Below are 13,174 nucleotides of genomic sequence, written 5' to 3' on the forward strand. Positions count from 1 at the left end.
AGCATAAAATAGGTACGGATGACAAAAACGTTTCATTACTATTAAAACTAGTGATCCGCTGACATTCCATTTAATAAAATAATTATAAATGTAAAAATTTTAATTATCAAGAGGAGTGACATAATTTCAAATTTTAATTTACCAACTTTAAAAATATTGCAGGAATCACCATTTACAAACCAATCAACTAATAACAGTGAAAAATTTCCTAAATTTTGCAATTCGCTTTGAAGTTCCGATAGATGGCACTGCAGGTAAAATCTGATGTTTTAAAAACATGTGAGGAACGACCTTAAGTCTGGTCATGTCAAAAGCAGACAGAACCGAATGGCATGTATGACAAGATGTATGAATGTGGAAGAAGCTAGGATTATATGCCAGGATAGATTTGTGTGGCGGTCCATTCTCTCTACTTACTCCTACGGAGAAATGGCATGATAGTGATGGTGATTGATTAGGTATTATCAATTATTAGAAAAACACTTGTCTTCATTTAAGAAAAATTTGACAGAAATGTTCAAAAAACATATTTACATCGAAACTTGCATTACATAAGATCATTTCGACTTTATAAACTGTATCAGTAAGGGAAAAATCGGAAAATACCACACATGATTTCAAAACATCAGAGTTTACCTGCAGTGCCATCTATCGGAACTTTAAAGCAAATTGCAAAATTTAGGAAATTTTTCACTGTTATCAGTTTGATTGCACTTTCACAGGTGTCATGATTTTAATTATCTTTTTTTTTTTTTTTTCTCTAAATAAGGGGTGTCATGTAGATATAGTGAAAAAAGCTAAACATCAAACTCAAACTAATATAACACATAACCTACGACTCAGATAATATAAATATATGTATTATTTTGGTGTAAGTTGGTAGATGCTTTAAAAAACAGGTCGTTATATAGACAAAGCAGCGTAAGTATCTAGCCTTTCGTATTCCTGTCAAATTCTGCATTGCGACTTGCAACTCCGCCCTCCGCCATTTTCCTTTTCCTCTTAGTCAGTTTCTAACCTTGCTGCACGTTAAGGTTTTAAAGAGCGCCGTGTTTTTAAAAATAGCATTGAACCAAAGCTAATATTTTCTGCACGTCTTGACAAAGTAAGATACCATAAAACTCCTAAGTATTTACCCAAATTACTTACAACATCGTCTACGTTCTTCCCCATTTAATTTTATTTATTTTGTTTTATTTTATCTGCCTACCATATGTGTGTTCGGATAAATATAATTTAAAGTAATATTGACTATTCATTGTCTTACGTATGTAGTTAGTTCGCATGTTCATGTGTAAATATTGCAATTTAGTAATTATTTATCATGGAGTGTCTGTCACGTTTATTTCAGTTAGAGCCGGTGATCAACGATGGGGTTGTGTTGAAGTTATCATGTTCAATTCAGTGTTGAATTCTCAAAAAAAATCGTGAATGATGACTAATTCAGTCCTGGAACAGTTTAAAGCTACTTGGATTACTACGTTATTCAGTTGTCTACTTTTTCTAGCTGTGACTTACCTACTTTTTTGGAATGAAAGTCAAGCCATTCTCAACTCCCAAAGTTTAGGCGAAGTGATGAATGAAGTACAGACCATAGATCCTTTTAATCCTTCTTATAAACTTGATTACGAAGGCAAACTGGTGCACTTAACGGGCCCCATAGATATAATGGAACCTTTAACCGAACCTGACTATAATATTCAAGTAATGTCCGTCAAATTAAAGAAAAGAGTTCAAATGTACCAGTGGATAGAAGAAACCAAGGAAATGGATAATTTTGGCGACACTCTAGAATCTAATCCCGAGACAACATATTATTACCATCAAGACTGGAAGGATTATACTGTGGATTCCAATCAGTTTTATATTACATCAGGGCATCACAATCCTAAAGATATGCCACTATCAGGGCAGACTTACATCGCAGAAAATGTCAAAATTGGCTGGGTGTTTCTGGGAAGAGATATAAAAATAAAATTTGTAGATTATTATGACATAACTTCCGATGAACGACCGGAAAGGCAAGATATTAAACTTCACTCCGGAATGTATTACCATGGAGTCGATCCGTTAGTGCATGAAATAGGAGATTTGCGAATTGTATTTTCATACGCCGGTAGACAAGATGATGAATATTCGGTTATAGGATTACTTCAACACGGTATTGTTGTCCCTTTCATCCCGCGTTCCACGCACGAACCACTGGTGCTACTTAGGAAAGGAAAACATGCCGCGGCAGATATGATTACTCTGGAATATCGCAGCGCAGGATGGTTGGCGTGGCGTTACCGAACTGTGGGGTGGTTCCAGATGTTAGCGGCAGCTATGAGTCTCCACCCTGATTGGTTCTCCTGCTCATGTCTTGTTCATGGGTTTCACCACGAGTTCGCCACCGCAGTCGCCTTTTGCTAACCTGACGCTAGTGACGTGCGCAACACTCATCATTACATCACTAGCCTGGATTGTGCACTCGCCAATTTATTCTCTCATCCTCTTGCTTCTGGCCTTGTTACCATTATTTTATTTTACAACACCAGTCCGCATTAATACTCACACCCGCAACACCCTGAATTAAATAAATACCTTTCTAAACTTTGATAATCGGGTTGTGGTCCCGTGGCTAGTGTTGCGGACTCACGGGCGAGAGGCCCGAGGTTCAAACCCCACTCTACCCCAACATGATTTCCACTTTCTAATAGTGAGTTATTTACAACTCGTTGAAAATGGCCACCAAAATTTAAATATTTGGGTAAATTATAAGAACGCTAATATTTAATATAAAAAAAAAAATTGTTCAAGCGTGACTCATAAAAGACCAATACATCAAAAATACCATATGTAATGTCATAACAGTATACCATAATGTACCTACCTTAGTATTCTTATGTTTTTATCTTTTAATTATTTCTCATTGATAAAGTGGAATTTGCAATTTTGTTTGCAGTTGGTTTTCTTTCCTGTTATTGTTTCCAATACTGGATTATTGTGTATAACCAATAAAAATTACAGGTTTCATGCACTCCATCGTATAACTAATGAGATTAACAGTGTTTTGAGTATGTCCAAATGTTTGTAGACTGGCTGAATTTCCTACCCAGGGAGTTATTTAGATCTTAATTTGTTGCAACATATATTTGTTGAATGTTGCAGTGTGTAAAGTGGCCACATAAACCAACCAATGACAGGTCATAAGCCCTGTAAATGCCTAAACTTACATATTCCCTTCTCAAAAATGTTTTCCCTCTCCGTTGCAACAAAATTTAACCAATGAGATGTTGTTTATCCAATAAAACAAAAAGTATGGAAAAAGTAGTTAAATCAGTTTGTGAATTTTTAGGAAACTGCTATATTAGTTAAATATTTTAGTACTAATTTGTTTTGTTTATTTATCATTTTTCGATAATTTACGAGAAAAATTATTGTAAAACATATTTGTAGTGTAATCCCAGAAAGAAAATAGGTTTCTAATATTACTTAGTCAATTAATCATTATTAAGGTCAGAAGAAATCTTAATTCATGTAATGTACATAATATTTATAATAAAAAAATTGACATTAAACTGTTTTGCCTTTTTCTATACATTAATTTTAATATTGATTGCGATTTGTGTATGTAGAAAAAAACTTTATTGATACATTTTAGGATTTGTAGGTCAAAAATATATACCTTTCTATATTAGTAAAGGCAATCTCATAAGGTTTAATTATGTCAGTTAGTGAAATTAAAACTGCTTTTGTCTTTATTAGATGCCGGTTGCTGATGAGATAAAATCTTCATGGGCTGATGAGGTAGAATTAGATCAAGGTTCTTTACCAGCTGGTTCTGAGGTACAAGAGAATGGTCTTAAAATTGTCACTGAGTACAAGATCAATGAAAATGACAAGAAAGTGAAGATTGTGCGTACTTATAAGATTGAGAAAAGGATTGTTTCAAAGGTAATAATTTTTTCTGATTTGTTACTCTAATTACAAATTTCTTATAACCAAGGTGGAAACTAAAACCTCATTTTCTATATAGTCAAGCCACTGTCGCCGGAACATTTTTTTAAACTTGGCTTTAGTCCTTAGCTCTTATATTTCTCCCAATGATTTTTAATTTATTTGTTTTCTTAAAAAAAGAGTACTTTCTATCAAAATTGTGAGACCATTTTTAAATATTGACTCCTCGTTTACTTGCACTAATCATTTCTGTCATTTTATTTTTAGACTATTGCCAAGCGTAAAAACCTCCCTAAATTTGGCGACTCCACTAACGACAAGCCTGGTCCTAATCCTGCCACTACTTTGGTGGCTGAAGATGTGTACATGCAGTTTATCACTTCTCGTGAAGAAAGTACAAGGCCAGAGGAAAGCGATTTAGACGCCCTGAAGGCGCACCCTAACAATGCTATGTTCAAGTGCCGCACATGCCAAGGAGATCATTGGACTGTCAGTTGTCCATTCAAATACTTAGCTTCCGCTAAACCAGATTTGAGTAAGTATTAGTTAGAACTCAGATAAACATGTCCACTATGTGGATATATTACAAGTACAATTTTTAATATGAAACCACGTGTCAAAACTATAAAATGAAAATATTCATTTCATTTTTATAATGCCACACAGTCTGAGAGAGAGCATGCAGAGAGAGCTACAAAAAATGATTGATATCGAGGGTAATTATTTTATTTTCTCAGGTGTGGGAAGTGGATCTGCAGATGCTGGTAAGGGGGCTGGAGGTCCAGGGGGGGCTGGGGGTGGTGCGGGAGGCAAGTACGTGGCTCCCTTCCTTCGAGATGGAGTTCGCCGCGATGCTGCTGGTTCAGGCCCCATGAGGAGAGACGACACAGCCGCCATTCGTATCTCAAATCTTTCTGACTCCACTGTCGAGGCTGATCTTGAGGACTTGGTTAAGGCTTTTGGACCCGTTCAGAAATTGTATCTTGCTAAAGAAAAGGTGGGACATTACATTATTTACACGAATTAACTCAATATTTTTTATCTTCCTTTTATAGTATAATATATATGTTTGGATAATTTATATAGCGCCATTTTTGTGAAAATCCCCTCAAGTGCGCTGGTATTGTGCATTATTTTATTCCTGACATATACAAAAACATAAATTTATATTTAAACCATGTCATTTCCATTGATGTGAAAATAAAATATGAATAATTAAAAAATATGTTTGTTTTAGAACACTGGCGTGTGTAAAGGATTTGCCTACATTCATTTCAAGTTCCGTAATGATGCGGCTAAAGCAATCCAGGTGCTAAATGGACACGGTTATGACCATCTTATCCTTGGAGTAGATTGGTCTAAACCTCCAGCGTCACAGAACTGAGTAGTTCATGCAATTTGTGCTTTAAGTTATTTCAATTTTAATTTTCTATTGAAATGTTGCATAAAAAAAACATTAATTACTAAAAAATATTATATAAATTTGATTAAATAATATTGCCAATAAAATTAATTGTTTTATTAACCATTAATCCATATTTTTCAAGGTACTTAAGCTTTTCATAATATGCCATGTTGTTTTTGTTTTTTATTATTTTACTTCTATAATTATTTATTTAGTAGTTATTATATAAGGTAAAATATAATCCATACTTAATAATATTAATTTTTTATTATAAATGCGAAAGTGTATTTATCTTTGTTTACTTCACATCACAATGGAGAGACTGATTGACATAATTTTTTACATAGGGATAGCTAGAGAGCTGACAAGTGTCGCAAGCTACTTTTCAAGACGAAAACAATATCACTCCCTCGGGAAAATTCTTAGTGGAAAAATGGAGTCTTAGTAGAAAATGAATCAATATTAGTATCAAATATAAAGATTTTAGGAAAAATATAATAAAAGAAAAATATTAACAACAATATATTTATACACGAGAGAGCACATAAGCTATTAAGGTACATAATCAATAAGACAAGGTTTTCAACATAATATTTTCAAAATAACACTGCATACTATCCTATGCACTAGTAGTGGAACATGGGGGAAAAGTAGTTTAGCCTAGCTAAAACACAAAATATAATATACACTGAATTCCCTTTTTATGCAATTTCTAAATAACTCTGCGCAAAAACAAGAAATTTAACAATGCGTAACAGTAATTTGAAATTTCCTACATCCCTCGCATGTACTTACTACTCGGTACTATGCGCAGAGAGGTATGCGGAAAGGGGCTAGGACAAAGACGGACACACATAAGACGTCGTGGACGCCCAGTGAGATCTGTGTTTTCTTCATATTCTGCCATATAAATGAACTAAAATGTTAGGTAACGCAGAAATTACCAAACCTAAAAGAACCAATTTTGTTAGATTAAAATATTTTTTTTAGATTGTCTTCAAAACGGACAAGGTTCAACATCTGTGGCTAAGGAGTTTAGTTTAAATAAAGCAACAGTTAGAACCATTAAAAAAAGTGAAGTCGTAAGACAATCGGTGTCTTCTAGATATTTTATAAATTTATTGATATTGTTTTAACTTTGCTGGAATTCCACTCGTCTATGCACTTTGTAGCTGCACGATGATTGGTTATCTAGCTTTCATATATCAACTTTAAAATACCTAAATTTCGTAAATGGGGTCTAGAATTCCAATCGTCTATGCGCTTAGTAGCTGCAAGACATGTTGTAATCTTACTCCTTTTTATTATTCATATTTTTTATTTTGTTAAATATCATTAATACACTAAATTTATTTGTCAATTTTTAAAATGTGTAAATGGGGGCTAAATTTCTAACTGTCTATGCGCTCTGTAGCTGCAAGACGTCCTGTAATCTAGCTCCTATCTGTTATAATTTTTGATTGATCTTAACTGAAAACGAGGAACTAGAATCCCAACCGTCCATGTGCTCTGTAGCTGCAAGACGTACTGGGATATTTATTAATTGTACAGCGCCCTTGAGGTGATTTTCACAAAAATGGCGCTATATAAATTATCCAACTATATATATATATATATATATATAGGTCAGTGCAAAATTGTCACCGTACACAAGAGATATTATTAAAGAAACAATGGAAAAAGCTCCAGTAATATGGATAGAAGATAACACACAAAAAAAAACCCATAGATGGTTTTAAGATTTTAAAGGCAGATTAAAGAACGGGAATAGGGTTGTGGAGACTTTGTTCGAAAACAGAGTAATGTATGTAATAGTGCAGAGCTAATTCTACCATATATAAAAAAACATATTTCATTTTCATGTAACAATGTAGAAATAATTAACATTTTAGATTTTTGTGGGTATTTAAAGCTTCTACACAAGCAAAACATGTAATAGAACATGCCTCTGATGACTTCTGTGATGAAATGTCAAAGATTCTGGGTTTGAATCACACTTAAAACGCATTAGTTGTGAATAAAAAAACAATGTTGCAATTATTTATTTCAAATTTTTAAGTGCAAATATTGATGCTGAGTTTTTGTGATAAGGTATTTAGTTTTTTATTAGTTTATAAAATTGATTTAATAATAAAAAATAATTGGCAACTATTTACAAATGATACTTAGGAGAACAGCATGCTAAAGGATTAAGTAATACTTTCTTTTTAAAAATACTGTTATCAACGAAAAGTAATTGCAAAATAAAGACCATTCTTTTCCAATGTATAGATTTCATGTAACTCGTCCACAGATAAAATGCTAATCCCGATTCATGATTTATTTAGACAATGTTAAAACAATAAGAATAATCATCAAGATCTTGATTATTATGGTGTAAGGATGTCTTTCTTTACAAATCAGCTAAAGAATCTGTATAGTTAGCCTATGCTTTTTACTTAATCTAAAAAATCTATCATCTGTCTTTGCTGCTTATTTCTGTTCCTTATATTTTTTTATTCCTTTGTAAAAATTTCTTTTAATTGTAATGTTTATAATGGACTTTGTCCGTAAATAAATAAATAAATAAATAAATAAATAAATAATACAAACTATTCATAACAGGTGTACATATGAAAGGTTTTTGACATAATCCCACATAATAATACAAATTGACGGAAATCTCAGATTTACTTGGCACTATCAATCAGCATCATATATTTTCAACAATATTTCAAGCATGTATAAATGTTTGTAGACAAATACTGGATTTAACCCGCCCACGAGTTTAGCAAGATTAACAGACATTTACAGGTCTTATGACATGTATTTATACCTAGTGGTTTACGGAATAAATTTCACTATTTTTGTCTATGTTTGAACATCTATATTTCTTCAAGTCCGTGATATAATGTTTTTTTTTAGTTTAGGAAAAAGGTGGATCTATGAAATCAGACAAAATAAAGAAAGGGTCAATTAAAGCAAATAATTATAGAAAATAGCTATAACCTTAGGATCCGCACTAAGCAGTATTGGCATGACAACGCAAAATGTTATGTTCGGGGCTCGCGGTCGAAATGCTGAATTATTTTTATTCACTTAAAAAAATGTTCATTATCACTTAAGTATGCCGACTGGACGCCAAATTGTGATAACGTGATACCTAGGTAATACGAACTTACTGTCCAATGTTTGGCATGGAGCGGGGCAGACGGGCGGTAAGACGATAGTCCGACAGGAAAAATACAGCGGATAGCACGTATTTGTAGGCCAGTTGGTCGATATTTTTAATTATAATTAGAAAAAACGTGAGAAATCTTACAAATAAACTTATGACATGCCATCTCATTGCTTTAAAGTACACTTCTATATTTTTTTTATAAAAAAAAACACCACAAAACAGGCTCAAAAAGCGACTTTTAAAACTGGGTCTATTTTGAACCACTTCGCCACCTGTGTAATTTTTTTGACCATCAGTCTTTACGAGTTAAGGAACAGCGAATAAAGAATATGTATTTGGTGAACAATGGCTTCAAACACAAAAATGTAAAGTTTGGAATTTTGAGTTAATCTTTAATATATTTTTATTACAACAATAATATACCTACATGTAAACACATTTTTATCAAACTGCTAAAGTTCACAAAGTATGTAGATAATTTTGAACGGAACATTTTAAGATTTCGGAATATCCAGTCTGATATAACATGCTTATGATGATACTCTTAAATGACATCAGACAAGGCCTATGCATGAAAATCTTGTTCCCAAAATTAGTTTTTAGTACATTTTATGTTATATTGACTAGTTTTTCTTAGGGAATTATATAACTATGATAAATTAGTACCGCACCACAGTAAAATATACTAGACAAGAATGAAAACAAAAAGGTAAGGTATTTAACCCCTCAAATCAGAGATAGAGAATTTTCAAAACAAACAAGCTCTAATAAATTGAATTAATTAATTTTTTTTTATTATTAAATTGGTTTAAAAAGAGTAAAATCACAAAAATTAATATGAATCTGAAATGAAAAATAAATTAATTTCATGTAATATTTTCTCAAGATATATATTATATATTTAAAATAAATTTTATGAATGTATAATCAATAATTGAGGACTTGGTTTTCCACAACATATTTTATTTGTTTGTATTAGATGTTATTACTGGAAAAAAATGTATTTTAAACATATTTTTAATTATTAAATTGTGACATTTATTAGACAGCATAATATTACAAAATATTTTTTTAAATATTACTAGTACCTATATTTGATGAACTAGGACTGACCGATACAATAAATCTAGATAAAAATATGCATTATGTAAATACAAAAAAAAACGTATCAGATGCTTTTATGTTCCTTGAATTGATAGTGACACGAAAAAGTCAAAAGAAGCTTACACCATCCATTCAAAAGCTAAAAAAATATTACAAGGCATAGAATATTTTTTTGTAAAATAAAAAAAGTAAAAGGATAATATAATAAAATATGTACTTACGAATTACACAAAATAAGGATACAAATCTGCATGAAGTTAATTTGTGACTGAAAATATTTTAATTGTTTTTTTGGAGTTTGTGATAAAATGTAAAAAGTATTTCATAAAATTTTTATGATTTACATAATATGGTGATTTTAATCTTAACAAAATTTAAATATGGTAAGTACAAAACACCATTAATGAAAAATATTGTGCTATTATATTCTTTCAATACCAAGGAGATAAAAACAGAATTTGAACTTAAAAGGAAAAACATTACTTTTCTTAAAAAGTGCTTTTGGTTTTTAAACTAAAGTAGCATTTACATGTGGATAATACAATATTGTTCTGTCCCAGGATCCAACCTATTGCCCACGTGTAAAAAGAAATTTGTAGGACAGGACATTGTTCCGAGACATCATTACAGAGATAGATGGTCAGGCTAACTCCGCAGGACGATGATTACCCCTACCACCGCACGCGGCCTTAATGTCCTTGGGTAAGCGCGCACGGACAGGACTGCAGGACAATAGTGACTTGCTCGATGTGTCGTGTTCCTCCCGCGCATTTTTTCATGCCAAAATGCCGGCAGAAAAAATGACTTTCTATTATTTAGTTTGTCCTTAAACAATTCAATACATTTCGGTACAAGAGAAATAATATATTTTGCAAACTCACTCGTAACAAACGTCATTACGTATTTATTTTTGCAGCGCTCACGTGTGAACTACAGACAAATTTTTGTATTGTTCCAACGTTGTGTCCTGGGCGGCCAAAAAATTAAGCTAGTTACCATTCCTAAATTCAACTGAATTTAATAATCTTTAAAAAGCCTTTTCATACACATGAAGAGTATTTTTTAATGTTTGGAATCAAAATGTCTGTTTTTAGAATGAATTAGAATGGGTTTGACTATTCTTCTGTATTCATACATCCGCCACCACAATGAATAAAGTGTTTTTTAAACATCAATATCATATTTATCTTCATCACTAACAGCAGTTTCTTCAGTCATATCTCCTATGAATTCTATATCCTTATCTAAATAATTGAAATAATCTATTCCGGAAGAAGTGAGTACTCCGCCAGTAATAAACCCTAATGTTGTGGATATAAATGGTCTCCTACCAACGGCGCTACGGATAACGGCCCATAGTAAAACACTTCCTAGAACAAACATAGAACTTCCCACGAAGATCCACGGAAATCTTCTTCCAGGGGCAGCGCCTGACATGTGCGGTCTTTTCCACAACCACAAACTAACTCCACTGATTGAACTAAATAAAAGTATATTTGTTACATCAGTTCTAGGAAATAATCTGGAATAAAAAACAGCATGGGTAAGTATTAAAATAAATTTATAACCAATATGGTTTATTGATTAATATTGTTTTTACTATGTTGTACTAACCTAGTAATTAAACCTGGATTCATCACATTGAGAGATAAAGCTGAGTAACCTATTAACCCTTGAAGTGGTATATAATAATACAGTATATTGTTTCTAGTGAAGGGTTTAATTTTGATTTTTCCAATCGCGTTCCATGGGTCATCAGCTTGAATAGGTGGTAATTTTATTTTCATTACTGAAGATTTGAAATTTCTGAAGTGGCGATTAACAGCTTCCATTTTTCAGGTGATACGTTAATATTTATGCTATTGAACGTACTTATCACGTATATTGTATACGACTTGTGGCAAAATTACATTTTCATTTCACAACATTCTTGGCAGATCACCTCAACTTCTATAAGTCAAATTCGGTATTCGGGATCATTCGGGCATCCGCCGAGCACCATAGACTGTACACCCGGACACCATTCGGATCACAGATTATATATACTAGAGCTAATGTAGGACTATAACAAACATTATACTATATCTTTTTTGTAGTTGAAAATTCGGATCCAGAGATTGATTCGGAGAAGGTAGAAAGTCCATAGATAAACTGATTCGGAAAAATCGAGCTGCTAGAATTACATAACTCTAGGGTAAGAATCTTCTACAAACACAAGTCGAAAAAATCTCTCCAGCTGATCACTCTTATAGTCATTTTAATTTATTTGAAATTTGAATTGCATAAATGTTCCTTCATTTTTATTTTATTATTATTTTCAGTAAACTTTATAAAAATTTTCAAGAATATTGTTAGAATTTTAGATTATTTGTTGATATATATATATTTTAATTTATACATTTTTTATAAACTCTTACGGATTAAATTCATTTACTAAAATATGTTTTCTTTTGTAAATTCATATTCTGTTGTTGTTAATGATAATATTTTTTCATGTTTTGTAAAGGTTTCAGTCGCTGGTTTATTATATATAGTATGTTGCCTGTTTGTTATTATACAATTATAATAACAAACAGTCGGCATTTGAATTATTTGAATCTCGGGCACTGTGAAATTTCACCCTTTTGAGCCTCACAAATTATTTTTAGCCTTAGGAGCAATCTAAATATAATAATGAACCGAAAGTGTGGTCCTGTGGCTTGTATCGCGGACCCAGGGATCAAAGGTCCAAGCATCGCATCACGCTCTACCACAACTTGGTTCTTATCTTCTAATAATTAAATAATCTTGGTTAATCATAAAAACACAAATATTAAATATATGTTATTATAAATTTAATTAAAAAAAAAAAAAAATCTGTCACTCAGAATAATGCTTAGAAGACAAATATTTATTAAAAAAAATAATAAAAACAATCCATCATTCAGAATAACGCTTCTAAAACCACACAGTTATAATGTATTAAATATCCCGGCAGCCTCTGTGGTGAAGTGGTTAAAACGCTTGTTGACTCGCGCATGGAAGGTTCTGGGTTCGATTCCTGGTGAGAAGACAATAATTAAATGTGATTTAAGCTGCTTCTTCTACCTGGCTGCAATCATTTTATTTTTTTAAATACACCACAAACCAAATACTCACTTTATTCTCTTTTCTCAGTAAGATACTTTTTCTGCATGTCTGTTGTTTGCTTAGAGTATATGCATATGTTTGTTTGTTTTTCCTTTCACCACAAACCAAATACTCACGTGGCGAATTGTGTAGCGTGGTCAGGCTTGAGAAAAATCACATTTTGAATTTCAGTATTTCCAAAAACCACACGTAAATCTGTTTTATTTAGATATTATTTTATAAGCAAATAAACAACATAAACATAGCTGTGTTTACTACTGCCATCTACGGGCCGATACGCGAAACGTGAAAATATGCACAATTAAGATTTTTGTTATTATTATTATTTTTTTATTAAAAAAAAAACTGTTTTACCAGAATTTATATAAATATTTTATCTGCCCTTTGTAACATAAAAAGTATATCAAAAAATTAAATTATAATTATTAATTATGAGA

The 13,174-nt window shown here is 32.0% G+C and overlaps 3 protein-coding genes across 3 annotated transcripts; 2 read left to right on the plus strand and 1 right to left on the minus strand.

The window, feature by feature from the left end:
- Window positions 1–955: 955 nt before the first annotated feature.
- eIF3g1 (eukaryotic translation initiation factor 3 subunit g1) lies at window positions 956–5,448 on the plus strand. Its single transcript, XM_088229047.1, has 5 exons — window positions 956–1,105; window positions 3,748–3,936; window positions 4,207–4,474; window positions 4,677–4,936; window positions 5,177–5,448. Exons 2-5 carry the CDS (start codon window positions 3,748–3,750, stop codon window positions 5,321–5,323), a joined length of 864 nt encoding a protein of 287 aa, XP_088085173.1. The 5' UTR covers window positions 956–1,105; the 3' UTR covers window positions 5,324–5,448.
- Window positions 1,283–2,559, plus strand: Tmem43 (Transmembrane protein 43). Its single transcript, XM_088229046.1, is given in 2 exon segments — window positions 1,283–2,347; window positions 2,350–2,559. Coding segments are annotated over 2 exon segments (984 nt in total). The 5' UTR covers window positions 1,283–1,431; the 3' UTR covers window positions 2,418–2,559.
- Window positions 5,449–9,446: 3,998 nt separating the features above from the next.
- On the minus strand, window positions 9,447–11,746 carry LOC148280022 (uncharacterized). The gene is made up of 2 exons (XM_088229049.1): window positions 11,223–11,746; window positions 9,447–11,130 (listed from the first exon to the last, which is right to left on the minus strand). The coding sequence occupies exons 1-2, from the start codon at window positions 11,438–11,440 to the stop codon at window positions 10,773–10,775; spliced, it is 576 nt and encodes a 191-aa protein (XP_088085175.1). The 5' UTR covers window positions 11,441–11,746; the 3' UTR covers window positions 9,447–10,772.
- Window positions 11,747–13,174: the final 1,428 nt, after the last annotated feature.

Source organism: Micrasema longulum, unplaced genomic scaffold (genome assembly GCF_059751315.1).
Source record: "Micrasema longulum isolate JH-2025_06_02 unplaced genomic scaffold, ASM5975131v1 h1tg000630l, whole genome shotgun sequence".
Classification (NCBI taxonomy): domain Eukaryota; kingdom Metazoa; phylum Arthropoda; class Insecta; order Trichoptera; family Brachycentridae; genus Micrasema; species Micrasema longulum.